Source organism: Giraffa tippelskirchi, chromosome 6, assembly GCF_054371585.1.
Source record: "Giraffa tippelskirchi isolate mGirTip1 chromosome 6, T2T-mGirTip1v1.2.pri, whole genome shotgun sequence".
Lineage (NCBI taxonomy): Eukaryota > Metazoa > Chordata > Mammalia > Artiodactyla > Giraffidae > Giraffa > Giraffa tippelskirchi.
This window is the reverse complement of record NC_137280.1, coordinates 117,418,077-117,438,486: the sequence shown is the minus strand read 5'-3', so window position 1 is coordinate 117,438,486 and position 20,410 is coordinate 117,418,077. Positions and strand designations below refer to the sequence as shown.

The window sequence follows — 20,410 nt, the reverse complement described above, 5'->3', positions numbered from 1 at the left end:
TCTCTCTGTCTCTCTATCTCTCTCTGCTCTCTCTGGTGGGGGACGGGGGGGGGCACACCTGGAGAGTGGGGCCCCAATGCAGACCCTCGCTCACACCTGGTATCTGGGTGAGGGAATCTTAGCATCCAGCACAAGTCCTCAGGGGGGAAAATCTTTGGTATCAGGCGTGATTTTTCCAATCACAGACTTGAGCATTTGAGTGAGGTAGCATTTACCTGGGGAGGGGGAGGGGCATTTCACTAGAAGAGTCTCTTGCATTCTCAAAGGGGGGAGGGGGTGGCCACCTCCCTGGGAGGCGGCGGGGTCAGCCGGGTTTGGGGTGGGGGAAGAGGCTCCTTCTAGCCTCCAGCTCTTGAACCCCCCGGCGAGGGGGGAGCAGGCTCTTGGGATCCAGCTGCCGGCCAATCCTGGAGGTCACCTGGAGGAGGGGGCAGTGGGGAGGGGGCGTGCTTATCTTCATTTTTGACCCTTCCTTCCCCTTTGTCTTTTTTTTTTTTTTCTTTTGGCAAAAATCAGAGCAAGCAGATTCCACCTTGTTCATCCTCTTCTTTCTCTCTTTGGAGAAAAGGCAGGAGCACAGGTGCGCCCTTGCAGGCCCAGCGCCGCAGCCCGGAGCGCTGGCAGGTGGGGCGAGTTCCAGAGGATTCTGAGCCGAGGGTGGCGCCGCGACCCCAGCGCTCAGGAGCTCAGGTGCGCCCCTGGCCTCCCGGGGCCCGCTTCTCTGTGGAATCTGGGTGTTTTCTTCCGCTGCCTGGGGTCTGTCTCTCCCCGCATCATTCATCAAGGTGCGTAGCGGTAAAGTGCATCCCGGACAGAGGGATGCTGGGACGGAGGCCTCTGGAATTACCCGCTTGTTTGAGCTGCCGTCCCTTCCGGTCAGGGACTGGGTGGGGATGGGAGCTCACCGGTAGCCGCTGCAGGCAGGCCCCTCCCCAGACGTTAAGGCAGGCAATTCTTGGCACAAGGAACCTTGGCCGTCGGGAGGGGCGGCTGGGTTCTTGGCTGTGGAGGCAGTTCTGCCGGCGGACCGGGGGTGGTCTTGGTGGGGGGAGGGGGCGGCGTGAGCATCCAGCTCCACGTGGGCTTTGGCGACTTCGGAAGAGCTGAGTTCTGGGGGAGAGTCCGTGGGGCACCGCTGGAGACGAAGCCTTCCTGCCTCCCTCCTGCGCGCGGGAGCTGGCGAAGGAGTGGCTATTCTTTAAATTCCTTTTTGAAATTACCCGGTTTCTGTTTCTAGTGTGTGCTTCTTGACCCGCTTTCGGGACGACACGTGAGCCCTGGTTTTCCTCGAGGCCCCCCGGGCGTCCTGAATTGAAAGGGAGCAGGGGTGCCCCTTTCTGTCACCCCTTTCCCTCTCGGGGGATGGAGGGCTTCTTTTGGCCTGAAGGGGATGGGGACGGAGGGAGGGGGTACCCTTTTTGTGCACTTGGGCTGGGGGTGTGCTGCGTCCCTTCCCTGGGTGTGGGGGCCCGGACTGCAGCCCCTCCAGGTGCGCCCTGGGGCGGGTCTCCGGGCTGGCAGGGTGGGAGTGGGGGAGGGGGGGACGTGGGTTGGGGGGCAGCGCCCGGGCCGTGGAGGCTGGGAGGGCGCGTAGCCGGGGCGCCTCAGGCCTTGGAGAAGGTGGCGGCAGCGCCGGCGGGGCCCCCGGGGGCAGCTCCGGGCTCCTCGGCCCAGCGGTTCATGCAGCGGCGCCGCGCGTTCATGAAGAAATTGCTGACGGTGTTGAGCTCCAGGCCGAGCTGCTGCGAGATGGTGACCTGCATCTCCTTAGACGGCCGCTTGTTCTCCTTGAAGATGGCGATGAGCGTGCGCCGCTGCAGGTCAGTGAACACCAGGCGCTGTTTTTTGGGCTGCAGCGCGCGCTCTTTCTGCTGCTCCTGCTCCTTCCGCTTGCAGGCTGCGGGCGAGCGCGGGCGGGCGGGCGAGAGGGACGCGGCGCCACCACGCGGCCGGACGGGAGAAGACAGGCCACGTGTCCCGGAGCACCGAGACATCAGGAAACACAGAAATGTGGGAAACGTGAGAGATGGAGAGACGACACGGGGACAGGGCCAAAAAGACAAGGAGACACAGAAAGAGAGCAGGAGGCACCAAGAAGGCGGTAGGTCGATAGAGACCACCAGTAATGGAAGGAGAGGCGGGCAGACAGTCGTGGGCGGGGAACAGAGACAAAGGAGGCAGATGGGGGGTAGGGGAGACAAAGAAGGGGACATAGTGTGAGCACACTTCCACAGGCACGGGTCGTCACGCCCTCCCATACCCTTTCTGCATTCTGACCGCCTCCCAGTCTCATGTTCCTAAACTGCCCCTCACCCCCAAGAATCCTGACCTCAAGAGTACAACTAATGTTGGTGGCTTTCTGCCCTCCCTCCTGCAGCCCACACCTGGGGGATGTTGGGGGAAATGACCCGGAAACTCTACATGTCAGTTATTTGGCTCAGTGTAGACCTGAGTGAAAGAACTGGTTAATTAATACTTATTTGCAGGGGGTGGGATCACAAACCCCAGGAACATCCCCCTGGAATGATGGGGCAACTAGGTTCTCAGAAAACGGGTGACAATCCATGCCTCCTTCCCTGGTGACCTGAGGCATGATCAGCTTAGGGATCCAGAATCCAGCTAATATGGACATCTACTTGGTCTGATTCTGATCTCTGAGCCCCCTACTCTGGCCTCCCTCCACCAGCAGCCTGAGACCAAGGCTTGGCATCCCTCAGGTCCCCCAGGGAACTTCTGGAGGGGGGGAATTGCAAGACCAACCCTCCCTCTGCCAGAGCCACCTGGCCCAGATGATGGGGAAGGCACAGATAGGAGGCTGCACTATGGTCATTGCTTGTGTGCTAAATCCCTTCAGTCATGTCCAACTGTTCTCGACACTATGGACTGTATAGCCCTCCAGGCCCCTCTGTCCATGGGATTCTCCAGACAAGAATACTGGAGTGGGTTCCCATTTCCTTCTCCAGGGGATCTTCCCAACCCAGGGATTGAACTCATGTTTGCCTGTATCTCCTGCATTGCAGGCAGATTCTTTACCACTGAGCCACCTGGGAAGCCCCCTGTGGTGGGTGGAAGCTTGCAAAGGGGAAGTGGCAGCATCTCAGAGTGGTGGAGCTAGGGTGGATCCTACGGTTGTGCTCCCCCTTGCACCAGCTCCAAAGCGGGCCCCTCCCCTCAATGCTGTGGGGCCAGTGGGTGGAAAACATGATCTTCACCAGCCAGAGCTGGCTACCCCTACCTGGGGACTGGTGACATCAGCGCAAACTCCATCAGGGTCTAAATTCCTTGTTCACACTCCAGTCAGGGACACTGGCTGGTAGACACCCGCCCCATCCTGCCTTCCCACAAACCGCTTGCCCCAGCGACTCTGTCACCCCCAGAGTGGCTAGTGGCACAGGCTGTACTAGCAGATCTCCACTGCCAGCCCTGGTGGCCTGCTGGGACCACATACCAAGCTGGCTTTTTTTGGTTCCGGAACACTCTGAACCAGATGACATGTTAGATCAATGTCCACACACGTCCGTAAAAAATAAATGAATGTCCCTTGTGCTGTGGCTCATTTCTCAGTGATGACAGCTCCCCCTCTCACATACAACCCCCCCCGCTGCAGTCCTCCCGTCCGTTTGAACTGATGCACCACTTCCTTCTCTGGCTTCTTCTGACCTGGAACAAACAGTGCTTCTAATTGGCTGTTTCAGGTTTCATAATTTAATAAGAGTGGCAGGCAGAGGTTACTGGACTTTTCAGAAAAAGCCTCTAATGAAGGAGAGAGAGAGAAAGTGAGAAAAATGGGAGGAGGACTGGGGGCTGATGCTCTCAGAAGAAACAGACAAGACAGGTGCAATTAGAAGTCAAATTCTGGGAGGGGTAAGAGAAGAATACTGTATCCATGAAACAAGAACCGGATGCTGTTCAATAGAAAGGACCATGAAAGGGACAGACAATGCTCTTAGAATTTAAATATATTATAGCAGGAACAAAGTCAATGTAAGAATTGGGACATTGGAACTTCCCTGGCAGTCCAGTGGTTAGGACTCTGCTTTCACTGCCAAGGGCCTGGGTTCATTCCCTGGTTGGGGAACTAAGATTCCACAAGCCATGTGGCGTGGCCAAAAAGTTAAAAAAAAAAAAAAAAAGAAGAAGAAGAAGAAGGAGAAGAATTGGAACATAAAGCAAATATCCCTGGAAATACAAGTGGATGCAGAGATGGAAAATGAGGAAAAGATGATAATAAAGTGTGAGGATGAATGTGCAGGTTTGTCATCTGAGCAAGAGGCCATCCAAAACTAGAGAAAGGGAAGCCCAAACAAATTATATCAGTATGATTAGAATAATATGTGTGTGTGTGTGTGTGTGTGTGTGTGTGTGTGTGTGTGCTCAGTCGTGTCCAACTCTTTATGACCCCATGGACTGTAGCCCGCCAGGCTCCTCTGTCCATGGGATTCTCTTGTGTCTCCTGCATTGGCAGGCAGATTCTTTACCACTGCACCACCTGAGAAGCAGTTGGAGGACATGAGAATTCAGTTTAAAAGAGCTCATGAAATGCTCAGCTCAAGGAATGAAAAAAGGTTCCCTGAGGCTCACCCTTGTGAAATGTCAGGGACCCAGGGTGAAAAGAAGATAAATGCTCCCAGAGAGGAAAGCCACATACCATTTGGAGAACTAAGAACCAGAGTGGCTTTAGGCTTCTCAAAAGCTAGGAGCCAGTGGAACAATGCCTTCAAAATTTTGAGCGAAATCTATATTCAGCTAGAATTGTGTGCCCAGCCAAACTCAGGCATGAAGGTAGACTAAAGATATAGTCAGACATTCAAGGTCTCCAAAAGTTGACTTTTGTGCACCCTTTTCTCAGAAAGCTATCAGAGGGCATGTTTCATCAACATGAGGAAGTAAATCAAAAAAGGAAGATGTAGGATTCAGGAAATGTGATTCAGCCTAGAAGAAGGGGAAAAGAAGTATCTCATATGAAGAAGGGAGACCCTGAAAGACAGCAGGACAAAGGCACCAAGGACATGAGGTCAGCCCCAGATCAGAGCCGGTACACCAACAGAAGTAGAAAGGGGAGATGTCCTAACAGGTGTTAGTTTTGCATTTTGTTGGAGGATGTGGGAGAGTTTGTGATAGGCAACCATAAATTCCTGGAAGAACAAACAGCTGTACAAGAAAGGAGACAGCAATCCTAGTACTGTATGAGGTAAAACCTAGGAGATGAACAATGTACCAGGCAGCATTTTGTATACAAAATGGTGAGAGGGAACATTTGTTCATGTTTTATCTGCATAAAGAAACTTTGATGGGAGAGAGATTCAGGAGGAAGGGGGCATATGTATACCTATGGCTGATTCATGTTGATGTATGGCAGAAACCAATGCAATATTGTAAAGCAATTATCCTTCAATTAAAAATAAGCATTAATTTTAAAAGAAAGAAACGCGGAAAGGAAGCACCAGGAACCACCTTGACATCTCATCTCCTTGGAACTGGCCAGCTTGTGAAGCTCACAAGAGGAGGCCACATCCCCATTCTTTTAAGGAAAAGCTGGATCTCAGGCAGCAACACCAGGGAAGAGTCAAAACTCAGCCCAGGCCTTTACATTCTTGCCACCTGTTTTGACCTTCAATTCATTCATTCACTCATGCTTTCATTCACTCACTTAGAATTGTTCTCACAAATGCAACATGCATTTACAGGAAGGACAAAGATACAAACACTTTTCAGAAAGCCTGCAAGAGCTTTACACGTCCAGGGCCTTCCATGTGCTGTTTTTTTCATCCTTAAGATAATTCCATAAGGCAAGGATATTCTTTCTTACTCACAGAAGGTAAGCCACTTGCCCAAAGTCGCCCAGCAAGTCCTGGCAGGGACAGGACAGGAGCCAGGGTTGACTGGCAGATGGGAGGGAGGTAAGATGTGGGTCGCCTCTTCCTCATCCACCTCCCTCTTCTCCAATCCAGAGCCGAGTGGGGGGCCTCAGAGGCGGAGGCTGGGGGAGGGGCCAGCCACAGCAGAGTCGTGAAAAAACTTCGCGTTTTGTCGATCACAGCAAAAAGAGTCTCAGCTCCCCCCACCTTCCCAGGCGTTCAATCTAATTACAGCTCCTCACAGCCCAGATCGATCCGGGCTCCAGTCGGAGCTGTTTACCACGAGCAGCTTTTGTCACCGCTTCATCCCCCACAGCCCCCAGCGGCGCCGGGCCTAGAGGCCCCTGGCCCCGTGGGGGTGTCAGTGTGGGTGGGGGAGGCGGCCCAGAGCACCCTCCTCCACCCACCAGTATCCCTTCCAGCACTCAGGATCACCCCGGTCCAACCCCCAAACCACTGCTGTCCCTGGAGGCAGCCCCAGGAGGAGAGGGCAGGGAATGGGCCCCTTTCACAGAAGTGAAAACAGAGGCTGTGAGAGGACTGACCAGGAAGCAGCCCTGGGGAAGAGGGACCGCTGGGTGGAGCAGCCTGGGGCCTACCCACCCACGGCCCCCAGACACTGCCCTGCCACTTCTAGGGCCACCTCTCCCACAATGATCTCCCCCTGGGGACCAACACTGTGGTGTGCCTACAAAGCCTCCTCCACCATCCCCTCCACCATCACCATCTCCTCCACCTGCATCGCTTCCACCTCCGCTGCCTCTTTTGCCCTCACCTCGTCTCCACCACCATGGTGTCCACCTACCATTATCACCTCCATTACTTCCACCTTCACCAATTCTACCAGCATCACCTTTTCCTCCACCAGTAATTCTACCAGCAGCACCTCCTCCTCCACCATTACCGCCATCTATACCACCACCGCCTCTGTCCACAGTCTACCTCCATCACCCCATCAACACCACCTCTGCTCTCATCACTTCCTCCACCTGCACTCCTAACACCATCCATTTTATCACCTCCAAAACTATCTCCTCCAATATCCTCACTTGTACTATCAAACCCCATCATAGGGCTCACCTTGTATGTGACTAGCACAGGGAGTACATAGCCCAGTCCCCTTACCAGGGCTTCCCAGCTTGTGGTGGGGAGAAAGGGAGGGGCTCCAGACTCAGGCCCACACCACTAACCATGGTTGCCATGACAGCACAGGAGGAGCCAGCTGGCCTGGCTTGTGGAATTTTGGCGAGGTTGTCTCTCTGGGACTCTGGGTGAATCAGTTTCTTTACAAGGCCTGCCTCAGTCTCAACTGCAAAACTGGGACCCTCTGCCTCCTTCAAACATTTTTCAGTGTGCTACCAGCTACCCGCCCCCTCCTCGTCTCATTCGGCCCCTTACCCCCACTGTCTCTCTGTTCTCATGTCCTCCTGCTGCCCCGACTCAGCTCACAGCTTTGCAGGCACACTGGTTTCACCCTGGAACAGTCCAACCTCAGGCCTTTGCAACTGGCTGCCTGCATTGCTCTTCCCCACATTTCTTCATGGCTCCCTCGTCTCTTCTAGTCTTCACTCAAAGCTCTCATCTCATCTGTGAGGTCCATCCTGACCCCCCTCTCCAATTTAATTTTGCAAACCCTCTCCCTGCTCAGCTTTTTTCTTCCTTTTCCCCTGACAGTATTTACCATTCTCTCAGGGAATGAGGGTTCTGGCTCCAACTTTCTCTCCTGTCCGCCCTCCCTGACCTCAGGGACGGAGAATCTGATACTCGGAGCCAGATTCTATGATCTTAGAGCATCCAGGGTCCCCACCTTGTTGCTGTCAGTCATTTTGGAGTCCAGGGATGAGGAGGGTCTGGGGCTGGCTCCTGGGAGTCCAGGAGGAGATCCAAGGGGATGCAAAAGAGGCCCCCTTCCAAATTAGCCTGCTCCTAGGGCCCCCTCAAGGGCTAAGGGTGGGCTTTTCTGCCGGTCGGGCCGAGTTTCCCTGTTGTGACCAGCAGGAGGCTATGGTCTCTGCCCCAGCACAGGGCGGGGCTCCAGCAAGCAAGGTCAGCCAGGCTGGGCCGCATCCTGGCAGCGATGGCAAAGGGAGGTGAGTGGGGGTCACCCTTAAGTTCCCCTTCATTTCAGACCCTCTGAGGCTTGCTCCCACAGCACCTCTGTCCCTCCTGCCTTTCTAGGAAGTTGCTCACCTCCAGGGGCCCAAGGGGGCAGTCAGACCGGCCACCCCATGGGTTACTGCGGGGTGCCCGCCTCTGAGCCTGTCTCCTTACATGGAAAATGGTCTTAGTCAAGAGCCCTGCCAGGCTCTGTGAACGGGTTTAGCCGGGCTCCCATCTGGAGGTGTGGGGAGGGGCTAGGGTCCAGCCCTCACTTGCAGTGCAGCTGTGAAGTGCCTCCCTGCCTCAGGACATGCCTCAAGCCTCTCAGCACCTTCCCGGGAATGTTCCTGGAGAAGGGAGGGATGGAGAGGCCAAGGTTTGGAGTAGGGCTGCCTCAGCCAAAGAACTCCTACACATCCCTCAAGGCCCAGGCTCAGTGGCCCTTGCCCCAGGAAACTCTTCCCCTCACCCTCAGCAGAGCCCCAGTTCCCTCCCCTAGGAGCCCTCTGATGTCCAGTGCAGAGTGGATCCACAGGAGGCTGTGGGCCGGCTGTGTGTGTCCACTGACTGACGCCTCTCCCCACTGTGGGTGGTGAGGGACTAGCCCAAACTGGAAGACCCTGCACAGGGAGACCTGGTGGCCACTGCCCTGGAGGGCCAGGTAAGGCAGTGAGACCCCAGGAGTGCCCTGTCCGCAGTCAGCCAGGGAGAAGCTGGGGAACTGGATTCAGTCACCCACTCAGTGGGTGGCGAGAACCAGGCCCCCACTGGGGGGAGCTGGGGTTGAACCTGTTAGCTCCCATCTGACCCACACCTGCCATCTTCCCCCTCCTTCTCCCCAGACACCCCCTCTCCTTCTCTCCTCCCTTCCTATCCCTTCTCCGGGCAGTCTCCCCCTCCCAGTCAGGTTCCTCAGCATATTCCTCCCTCATCCTCTCCCTCCTCCTTCCATCTCCTCCTCCAGAGGCCTGCTATGGTCCACCAGGGTGACCTGGGGGATGAGTGACCCCACTATGCCTGTCCGGGGCCATCCCTGGCCCAGCCAGCTGACCACACGGGCTGTCTGTCCCTGTCTGTTGGGTGTGCCTGTTTTAGGCTGCACAGGGCCCGGCCAGGTGGATAGAGGTGTGAGGGGGAGGTGGTGCGTGCAGTACGCTTTGCTGCACTGGGGGATGTCCATGCAGAGCAGACCACAAGTGTGAGTGACAGAAAGTGACCTATGATGGTAGGCAGAGCCATGGGTGTGACAGGTAGATGGGAGGGACAGTGTGGGAAGGCTCAGAGGATGTGGCTGGGCAGTGGGCAGTGGGGAGGTGGGGAAGACCTGGGGCCAGCAGACCTCAGCATGACCTTGGCTTGCAGCTGGCCTGGGGGGTGTAGGGGACACAGCATGGACGTCAGATGGAGGGTGCTGTGTGAAGAGTCAAGGGCATAATGTGACTTCTGGGTGTGACAGCCAGTGTGGGTGGCACTGAGCCCACGGGGGCTGAGTGTACAGAATGCAGGATGGGCCACCAAGACCCTAGAGCAGCTCTTATCTGCTCTTGTCCTGGGACTGCTAGCTGCCCCCCGCCACCGCCACCCTGTCCTTCCCGGTCAGCAGGCTCCAGGGGCTGAGTGGCCCTTTGCATACACTCTGTGGTTTACGACCCTGGTCCTAATGTCCCCATCTGTCCATGGAGGTGGGGGTCCCACCGTATAACAGTCCAAATGCAGGCCAAGGCGGGCCTGCAGCCATCACTCCTCCCTTCACTAGCTCTTTCTTCACACACTTATCAAGCACCTACTGTGTGTCCTGTTTGGGTAGCTTTGCTGAGGAAAGCAGCGAGTAAGATGGATGCAGCCCCTGCCTGACTGAACCACAATCTGATGTGATGACATGCCAGCCGAACAATCAGAGATACAGGGAGACCCATGGCTGCCCCGATGTGCAGCGGGGGTGGAGGCGGGTGTGGGTGGGCTATTTGTAGGGAAAGACCTGAGGCTGGCTGGGTGGGAACAGATCTGGGCATGGAGGGTGAAATAGGAGGCCGAGCTTGACATCTGGGGACAACGGGGGAGAGGCGTAGTGAAGCCCAGGGAGATGAGGCAGGAGCCAGGGTCGCACTAGGAGGGTGACACCCCCCAAGAAAGCTGGGTTTGACAGGAGAGGATAACAGCCAGACGGTGGCCCCCAAAATCAGCGACCCAGGAGCGTTGTCTCAGTCCCTCTGTGTCGCACTCTGTGCTGTGTTCAAGGTCCCCAAAGAGTTGCTCTTGTCTGCCCCCTGCCCCCTTGGCCCTGTAAGCCTGTACCCCCCAGTGTCCATCCACCTGGGCACAGGTTGGGGTGTGGGAGCAGGAGCTGGATTCGCTGTCCCCTCCCTCTGGCCAACTTCTGAGCTCAGCTCAGCTTCTTGGAGCAGACAATTCAATACGGAGCCAGGTCCCCGGCTGGGATGATGACTGGTTTCCTTGGCGACACATCCCGCCCCGGCCGCCAGCTGCCCAGCCCCAGATGTGGGGCACATTGATACACCCACCTGGTGGCTTGTCCCCACTGGGCTGTCTGCCTTGAGCATCCCCCGCTGGCCTCCCCTGGCCAGAGACAGTGAGTGACTTGCCCAAGGTCACACAGTGAGCCACTAGGAGGGGAGCTGAGCACATTCATACCTCCATCCTCTTTATCCACACCCTGCATCCCTGCGGGCCCCAGTAAGAGGTTCTCATGGATGGGGGGCGAAGTCATCTCCAGGGAAACCGAGGACCCTCTGGAAGCCTCAGCAGCCCCCTCTGTCTCTGCTGCCTCCCGGCTCTCCACACCCGCTCCTTCCGTCGTCCCCTCCCCTGCCCGCCAGGTCCACACCTCCCATCTCCCAACATCTGAACCACCTTGGCTGTCGCCCAGCCTCCCTCCCTCCCTCCCTCCCTCCCTCGATCCCTCCCCCCTCTCCTTCCCCTGATGGGATTTTAATGGCCGCATTTTCAAATTAGTTCTGAGCCTTTCAAAGACTTATCAGAGAAATGAGCGTTTCCACTGGACTCTGGGCTGCCCCTGGTTGGGGGGGGGAAGGGGGGCTCCATCTGGTGGTTGCAACGCCTGTGGTGGGGGACTCTGGCGGTGTCCGGTGTCCAGGGGCAACTCTCACGCCTCAAACCCCCTCCCCATTCAGGCACTGCGGGGAGGGGGTTGGGGGGCAAACCGCATCAGTGCGCACACAGAGCTTTTATTTAAAAAAAAAAAAAAACTGTTAACAGTCACAGCGGCCAGCAGTTGGAAATGGATTTGAAAAAGATGACAGGAAAGGAACCGGTGATAAGAAAAAGCGTAGAGAGGCCAGCGCAGAAAAGGTAGGGGTGGGGGGAAGCGCAGAAAAGGGAGGGGCAGGGGAAGCCAGCATTTCAGTGATTGGGAAACTCAGCCATAGATAAACTCAGAAGCGAAATGGTGGCGGTGCACGTGCGCGCTGCGGCCTGGGGCCGACCGCAAACCATCTGAAACCGCCCACGTGTCCACCTGGAGGGGAGGTGGTTGAAGAAAGGAGGGAACGGCCAAAGAGAATATTACGCAGCTGGCAAAAGGGCCTCCGAGGAGCTCTCTTTCCTGATGTGGATGTTCCGTGTAGGGAAGCAAAAGCACAGGAGAATTACGGGGAAGTGGGGATGGGTGGTCTTTCGGTGGTATTTTTTAAAAAGAGGAAAAAGAACGTGCATTAGGGGTGCTGGATTAAGTGTCACCTCTCTTTGGAAGGAGAAATAGAAACTGGGATTTATAGAAAGGAGGACTTTTTGGCCTTCAATTTGGAACTTGGCGAATGTGTCCGCTGTTTGAAAAAAAAAAAAAAGTACAGCATTTTTTAAAAAAGAACAGGCTGGGGAGGCAGAAGGCAGGCGGAGGGAGCCAGCAGGGTCTTTGTCGAGGTTCCCCAGCACACAGGAGCTTTTTTCTTTATCCGCTTTGTGCTCCAGCGGGCTGCGGATTCTAGTCTCCATTTGGGGAAACGGAAGTGCTCAGGGCCCGTGGACACGCCTTGTCCCCGGTCACGGGCCCGAGCTGCCACCGGCCCGTGCCTCCCTCTCTGGGAGCGCCCCGTGTTCCCCCGCGCTGAACCGTTTGCGTTCCAGGCGCAGCGGCCCGAAATTCCGAGCGGGCGCACAGCCGAGTGCGCCAAGTCCGACGCCTCCCTGTGTTGGGCTGGGAGGGAGGCGAACCCGGATACGGCTACCCCTGGGTGAGATGTGATTTCCCTCCAAGTGGTGGGATGCGAGAGCCGCCGGTGACCCTGCTGGGACGCCGCGGGTTTGCAGTGCCAGTGTTCCGATCTCCTTACACTGGGCCGCGCACGTCCACCTCCCGCCGAGCTGTGGAAGGCAGGTGCACGCTAGATCCTTTCGGGTTTGGGAGATCCCACGTCCGCCGCAGATAGAGCGGCGGAACGCAGCGGCCCGGGTTTTGCACTCGGCGGCTTGGCCGGCACTGCGGGGCGGCGGCGGCCTGGGGCAGTGGGAACCAAGGCACTGACATCCTCCCCAGGGCGCGCGCGGATGCGCTCGGCTTCGTAGAGAAGCATGAACCCTGCTGTATCCGTACCAGGCCCCCAATTGCCCACCCCGTCACGGCTCGTGGACGCGACCCTCTCCCAACCCCCCAGCACTAGGGAGTAGGGTCGGACAGCAACTGCCTGGAAGCGGGTGTGGAGAAGTGGTCAGGCGGCCCAGCTGGGGGTCCACGAATAATTCCTGGCCGCTCGCAGCGGCTTCAGGAGAGGGAAGTGGGTTCTTCCCCACACCCTCAGAGCCCGGTGCTGCCTCCGATCGCCAGACCCGACTTGAGCCGGAGACTGCGCTCTCTTGTCCTAGCGTGGACGTGGGCGCCTACTTGTGTCCCGTGAGAACCTACCCTCACATCCCCGTTCCTTTGCATCTCCGCCTGAGTTCCCCATGCGCGTCTACACTGCGTCCCAGGCACATCTACATTTCCGTCCTTTCTCTCCAGCGGCCCGCGTCAGTCATGGATGCCCTACTGCTCCGTTTCCTTCTGCCAATCTGTGGCTTTGTGCGTGTGACTCTTTAGGTCTAAGCCCCTCGCCCACTCCCACATCAGTCCATAGGGCAAGACAACAGCGGCAGGAGGGACCCTGTCCCAACCTCACCCTGACCCCACCCACATCCCGGCCCCATCCGCATACTGGCCCCACTCACATTCACACCTACTTGGCCGAGGGGAAACTGAGGCCGCAAGTGCCCCAGGACACCCCAAGGTCAGATAGGTCTCCCAGGCTTGTCCTGGCTGCAGACCAGCTTTTCCCCTCCCCTAGGAGCACAGCCTTATTGATCAAGGGCCGTATTTAATTAAAAACTTGATTCAAACCAGCCTGAGCTGCCCTGGTTCAGCCGAGCTTGCTGCTACACACAAAGACTCCAGCCGTAGGGGCCGGCCTCCATCCTTACAGCAGCTCTGGCTTCCCGCCTCCCAGTCTTTGTCCTTGGTGTTTCCACCCGCACTGAGGCAGAACAGAAAGTTGCCTCCACTCCTGGGTTCTGGGAAGCGACCAGGCATGGTATTAAGAAGAGGAATGGTGAGCCCCCTCCAACTGCAGAGAGGACTCCAGGGGAGGGGGTGGAGCCTGGAGACCAGCCTGGAGGAGGATGTGGCCAGAGGTGGGTTGCTCCTACTAGAGTGGTGATGATTGATAGGGGGCGGGGAGGGGCGGGGGAGGCTAGGGAAAATGGCCACGTCTTGGTGAGCCCTAGGATTTTCAGCTAAGGAGACTTCAGAATAAAGAAGCCAAAGCCCAGCTCCAGGACCTCTGTGTGCTTCTCTGTGATGCGGGGGTGACTGTCCAGTCTCTCAGGCAGGAAGGATTTCTCCAACCTGGGGTCCACGGAGGCTGGACATTCAGTGCCCCAAATTCCCCCTGAGGGCCGGCAGCCAGGAGGAGCAGAAGCAGGTGGCTCTCTGTGTTCAGCAGGAGGACACTGGGACTCGACCTCCAACGCCCCTCCACCCCCCACAACCCCGCCGAGGGTCTCTAGTGGTCCCTGGGGAGCTCCTTTGGGCACAGGAGCCCACAGGAATCCAACTCTGCGTCAGGAGGAAGTGCAGGCCTTCCCTCCTGGCCCAAGCGTCACCCAAGTGTTTGTAAGCTGGACCTGGATGTAACCTGGAGAGCCTTCCTCCTAGTCCTGGCCTCAGTCCACTGAGCTCCCCTCCCAGCCTTTGTCTCTGCTGGGCCCTGAATGGGATAGGAGCCTGAGCTTCTCAAGCCCCACTTACTGCCAGCTCCACGTCTCCCTGCTTGTGCAGCTTCAGCAAGTGCATCCCTTTCAGCCCTGGCTCGGTGGTCTGTAAAGTGGGCTCATTAACTGAACTGGCTTAAACAGTCCCTCATCCCTAGGGGAGGGGGGGGCTTTAGGCACCCCAGACAGCCCCCTCCCCATCTGACAGCCAGAATCACGGAACCTGGGCAGGGAGCTGGCACCACCCCACTTGGGGCTTATGTTCTAGAAGGGGGGCTGGTGTGGGGGCCCCTGGGCATCGCACCCAGACCCACAAGGCTCTGGTACCCACAGCCCCAGACAATCTCCCCCTACTCCCTGTTTCTTGGGGGGTGGTCTGCAGTGTCCCCTCCGGGCCCCAGACCCCCTTCCAGCTCCCCTGCCCACTCTCTGTGGGCTCCACGAAGCACAGGCTGCTGGTGGTGACCCGGGTCTTCCCTACACACTAGGAGATGTGGGTGTGAGTAGGTGAGGGTGAGTAAGCAATGTGGCCTCAGGGTGCAGGTTCTGTGAATGTGTCCTCAGGGGTTCTGGTGGTGGTGGTGGGGAACAGGTTGATAAGAAAAACCTCAACAAGCACCTCGGAGGTGGCACTTGATTCTGTCCATTTCTCAGATGAGGAAACTGAGACTCAGACCCTTGCCCAGGATGAGTTAGTGATAAAACCAAGGTGAGGCCAGTTCTCCAAGTTCTCAGCTGGGATGTCTTTCCTAAAGGGTCTGTAAGGGGTGTGGGCCCTTGTGGTTGGTTCAAGGTCAAGTTTTACAGAAGGTACATTGGTCTTGGGGGGGGCAGAGCATTTATGGGGGATGGGTAGTGGTCCTCCCAGAGTAGAGTCTCCAAGTTGAGTCTCTTCAGCCTAGGAAAGCCCCCACCCCACCTGCCTGCCAGCCTTTCAACACCTGATGGTGGATACAGAATGGGTGGGGGACAGGCCTGTCCTAGTCTGGGGGGAGGGGCAGTTGGTGTGTCTTTTCCCCTTCCATCACCATCCCCCCCAGACTCCCAGCTGCTGGTCACTGCCCTCACTGTGCCCACCCCCTGCAGCTCCAAAAATGGCTCCCTCCCTGCCTCAGTTTCCCCCACCAGTGGTCTCCCTCATCCTTCAGGGATTCTGGGTTCGGGGCTCACTAGTGAGCCAGGAGGAGGGGACCCTTCCTTCAATTGCCACCATATGATATTTTATATATATATTTCTGATCAGTTGCAAAAAATACTTTTCCTCCGGAGTTGCAATTTAAACAATATTTGAAGACGGCCGAAGTTATCGACCAGGCGGCGGTGATGAATTAGAGCCGGTAATTCGAATTCATCGACCACCCCGCCCCCGCAGAGGAGTCGGTCAGCCCCTCCCCCAGCCCCTCTCCCGTAATTACCGTTTGAGAAGGAGTCTTCGAAGGGAGGGCTTCGCAGAGGTGGCGGCTGGGAAGCTGCGGGGCTCTAAGGACCCTGGGGGTGGAGCAGGGTGAGACCCCACCAGGGCAGTGGAGTTGGGGCCTTGCAGGATGGGCCGTCCCCAGAATCTCAGAATTCAGACTCAGAGCCTGTCTCCCTCAATGCACACATTTTACAGATGGGTAAACTGAGTCACAAAGAACAGATAGGTCTGGGAGCAACGGAGTGGAGGATCCTGAGGTCTACCTGGCCAGATTTCTTGAGTGCTTCAGAGAAAGAAAGAAATCCCCCTTCAGTCCTCAACCCCAGAGGACTGCCGGCTCCACGTCTCCCTGCTTGTGCAGCTTCCGCCAAGTGCGTCCTTTTCAGCCCTGGCTTGGTGGTCTGTAAAGTGGGTTCATTATCTGAACTGGCTTAAACAGTCCCTCATTCCTGGGGAACGAGAGAGGTGGAGGAGCTGGGAGCTGTCAGGTTCCAGACGAGTGACCCCAGCTGAGGAGCGGCCATTGGGGGCCCTCACCTCCCGTTTCCAGTCTCCTTTTCTGCCTTTTTGTCTCTTTTTGTCTTTCTCACTTTGTTTTTGCCACTCTCTGTCTCTCCCTACCTATCTCTGTGTCTTTCTGCCTGTCTCTGCGTGTGTCTTTCTCCGTCCTTAACGCCTCCTGGTCCAGGGCGGTGGGGAGGACACCCCGACGGGACGCCCACAGCAGCTTGACCAAGAAGCGAGGCCGGAGACAGAGGCCCGCAAGCGCGCGGGGGGCGGGACTGGGGCGCGGAGCTGCCGGTCGGTCCGGGGATGGCGGGCGGCTTTCGCTGGGCTCAGAACGGGGACTGGGAAGGAGGAAGGGCGGTGAGTGCGGCCTGCTGGGGTCGGATTGTGCGGGTCGGCGGCCTGGAGACGCCTTAGGCTGTCGCGTGAGGGGCGGCGCGTGGGGGACGGATGAGCCAGGCTGCATCCCCCTAACCGCTGCGATTTGCCGCCACTTAACCGCTTTTCATTTGCGCAGCGACCGGAACTAAAGGCCTCTCGGCCGGTCGGCTCCTAATTACCCCACGGCCCAGCCACCTCTAACATTCTAAGCCCAGCGAGCGCGCCCAAGGTGCAGCAGGTGCCCAGGGCCCGGTGCGCGGACCAGGCGGGCGGCAGGGTCACAGAGTGGGCAGGGGCCTGGGGAAACAACGGAAACAGACCGGGTGTCGCGGTTCAGTGTCCCCTGGACCTGTGCATGTGTCAGGCCCAGCCCTCATCTCCTGCATTTTCCTTAGGGGCCCCCAGACGGTCGCTATTTTGAGTCCCACTCCAAATGGGGAAACCGAGGCTCAAAGAGGCGAGGAGGCTCTCTACAGCCACAGAAGTCAGGGAGGCCCGGCCGAGATGCGAGCGCGGCCTTAGTCCGACCCCCCTCCTCCGCCCCTGCCGGTTGGCGCTGCTCTCCCACAGCAGCACCCGCACGGGGACTTCTCCCCTGAGGTTTGTCGTTCTAAGACGCCCTGATCAATCTCTTCGATGGCCCTGAAATGTGCCATTCGAATGCCACAAATGGGTTCTGTTTCTTATATGATGTGACAGTGGAATAAAAAAAAGGAAACTGGTGTGTATCCTTTGGGTACACATTGTGTCAGACACAATGTCCCCGAAATACATGCGCTGGGGAGGCCAAAGGTGGCCAGAGTGGCAGTAAGTCAGACCTCACCAGTGACCCCATTCGACAAGGGCTGCTTAGTATCTGTGGTGTCAGAACTGTGCCTTTGGCCTGCTCCCTAATGTCACCTGCATCACGCACACATGGCAGACCATGACTGTGCATTGGTGTGCTTGAGTGTCTCCTGTGAACACACCTGTGTCACTGCATGTGTCACGAGGGGGGTGGGGCAGGACAGAGTGGATCCTGTCCTCAAACAAGACCGTCCAGTTTCCTGACGCCATTTCTAACATTTCATGGCAACCTCCCGACACACTTGGTCACCTGCCACATGAATGGAGGATTTATTCCCCAACGTGGAGGATGAAGGAAGCCTATTGGAGGCTCAATCACCTCGCTCTGCAGTGGGGAAACTGAGGCACACATGTAGGTGCAGGGCCCCCAGGTTGCCTTGGGGAGGGGAGCAAATAACACGGACCCCTCTCCATCCCCCACTGGCACCCCAGTCTTCACAGCAGAAGGCTGCAGAGAGCCAAATCCCTCCCATCCTCCCCGCTCCAGGGGCGGCTGGTTGAGCCCTAGCCGGCTCCATCCAGCCCCGCTCGCCCCTGTGCACAGAAACGATCGATCAGGTGCCTGGGGCCGCTATTGTCCCCATGGCTGGGGCGGCAGCAACCCCTCCTGGGAGTGGCCAGGAAAAGACCCCCCCACCCAAGCCAGGCCACCACGGTGAGAGTGGGGGCTCTCCTGCACCCCCCCCCCAACTCAGCAGAAGGGGTCCTGGCGCCGGCTGGCTGGGGGCAGGTGTGAACCCTGCTGTTGTCAGCTGGGAGGGAGAAGAGGGTCAATGAGCATCAGTGGGAGTAAGATGAGGAGGCAGAGAGAGGTAAAGAGGGAGCAGGACAGAAAGGAGGCAGAAGAATGAGACAGGGAGGAAAACGTGGATCGAGCAAAGACATAGATACCACTTTGCCCCGACAGAGAGAGTAGAAATGAGAGAAACATAAAATGGAAAAGAGGCGGGTTCGGTGCGCGCACTCGAGCCAGGAGCAACCGCGCGGGGAGGGCGGCCGTCCGGCTGGGGTGTGAAGGCCTCCGGGCCGCGGGTCCCCCGGGCCGCCCCTCCCCCGTCCGTTCTCGAGTGACCTTTGCCAGCGGCCGGAGGGGGAGGGGGCTATCGATCGCGGAGGCCCAGCTACAAAGAAGCGCGCGCTGGGGCCGGGGGCTGAGCGCGGGCCCGGCTCTGGCTGCTGAGGCGCCGGTGTTCGGTGCAAGGTTCCTACACTCTGCCCCCGGAGCGGGAGGCGCAGCGAGGGGCCGTTCGGGGGGAGGAGGGTGGCACTCCGAGCTGAGAGCGGCGGCGCGTCTGGATCACACCCCCCACCTCGCCACACACATACACACACACATCACACACAATGAGCGACCCTGCTGGCAACTTGCGGATCCTCCAGCAGTCTGAAGGGACCCAGGGACCCCACTCCTAGTTCCTGGAGGGACTGAGCGGGAGTGTAGATTCCCGTAGGGGAGGGACGGCGGCACAGTCCTTTCCCCCCTTTTGGTGACGATACAGACCGGCAGGGGCGAAGATCGCGCTCTCACCTCCTGCAAGGGGGTCCCTAGCGGGCGGCGGAGTGCCAGGCCACCGAATGGGGAGGGGGCCGGGGCTCTCCGCCGACGCACTGCCCGGTGCTAGGGAGCCCCCCGGAGCAGGACCCCTAGGGTCGGGCGGTGCGCGCTGAGCTCCTACCTGCTAGGCGCAGCGCCGACATGCGCTGGAACTCGGGCTCCTGCAGCCACTTCCACATCCTGCGGAAGGTCTCACGGCCCGATTTGAGCTTGCTCCAGGGCTTGGGGTTGCGCAGCAGGTCGGAGAGCGTGCCCTGCGAGCGGCACAGGATGCGCTGCGCGAAGATGGCCTGCGGGATGCTGTAGCGCTTCAGCTCCGCCGTGATGCGCTGCGCCACCTCCTTGGTGTTGATCTCCTCCGCCGCCGCGCCCGCCCCGGGGCCACCGCCGCCCGCGGCCGGGCCGCCGCCGCCCGCGTGAGACCCGTGCGCTCCAGCAGCCGCCAGCCCGCCCAGCGGCGCCAGCAGCCCCGCGGTGCTCCCGCCGCCAGCGCCGCCGCCGCTGCCGCCGCCTCCGGACAGCCCGCGGGCCAGCGCGTCCTCCGCGCGACCCAGCAGCGCGGCGTGCGGCTCGAAGGCGGCGGGCGGCAGCAGCTTGTCCCCGGCCAGGTGGCCTGGCGCGCCATAGGCGGCCAGCGGCGGGGGTGGCGGCGGCGGCGGGGGCTGCGGGGCGCCGTGCAGCGCGGGCGGCAGCGCATTGGGCAGCGGCGACAGCGGCGACCCCATGGCGGGCAGCTCCTTGCCGTAGGGCCCATAGAGGTGGCCCACGGAGGCGAGCGCCGCGCGCTCGTCGCGCATGAGGGTGAAGCTTCCGCTCACGCTGGCCGCCAGGCGCTGCGGCGGGGGCGGCGGGGGCGGCGCGGCGGCCGGGTGCGGGTGCGAATGGGGGTGGCCGCCGTGTGCCCCGGCTACGGCCGCGGCCGCCGCATGCTGGTGGAACTTGTCCGCCACGGCTGCGAGTGGGGGCAGGTGCTGCAGCGGCGTGAGCGTCGTGTAGGTGCCGCCCAGGCCCGGCGCCTCGCAGGCCATGCCCATGGCCGGGTGCAGCGGGCCCGCCAGCTCCCCGCGGAAGTCAGCGCCACCGCCCGCGCCGCTCGAGCCGCCCGCGCCCCCGGCGCCCCCGCCGCCGCCGCCGCCGCCGCCGTCCAGCAGGCTCGCCATGCCGGCCACTAGGCCGGGACGCCCGGGCGCCACCAGGCCGCGGTGCTGCGCCGCTGCCGAGCGCGCGTGGCTAGGGCTTAGCAGCTCGCCCGCCTGCGCGTGGGCCACGCCGTGCAGGCCCCCCAGGCTCTCCAGGCTCAGCTCCATGCTCGGCCGCCGCGCGCGGACTCCTCGCCGGCTCGGCCGCCCGCTCGCCGCCCGCGCTCTTCGGCGCCGGCCCGGCGCGCTCAAGGCCGCCGCATGGCCCCCGCCCGCTCCCCGGTGGCTGCGCGCGAGGCTGCCTGGCTGTGCGGCGTACGGCCCGGCCCGGCTGCGAGCGCGGCCACCAGGATGTGGCGGGGGAGCGGCCGCCGGCGCCCGGGCCCGG

At 59.4% G+C, this 20,410-nt stretch overlaps 1 protein-coding gene across 1 annotated transcript; it reads right to left on the bottom strand.

Moving 5' to 3' along the window:
• Positions 1 to 1,604: 1,604 nt before the first annotated feature.
• Positions 1,605 to 20,190, bottom strand: ONECUT3 (one cut homeobox 3). The gene is made up of 2 exons (XM_081502756.1): positions 19,005 to 20,190; positions 1,605 to 1,897 (listed from the first exon to the last, which is right to left on the bottom strand). Exons 1-2 carry the CDS (start codon positions 20,188 to 20,190, stop codon positions 1,605 to 1,607), a joined length of 1,479 nt encoding a protein of 492 aa, XP_081358882.1.
• Positions 20,191 to 20,410: the final 220 nt, after the last annotated feature.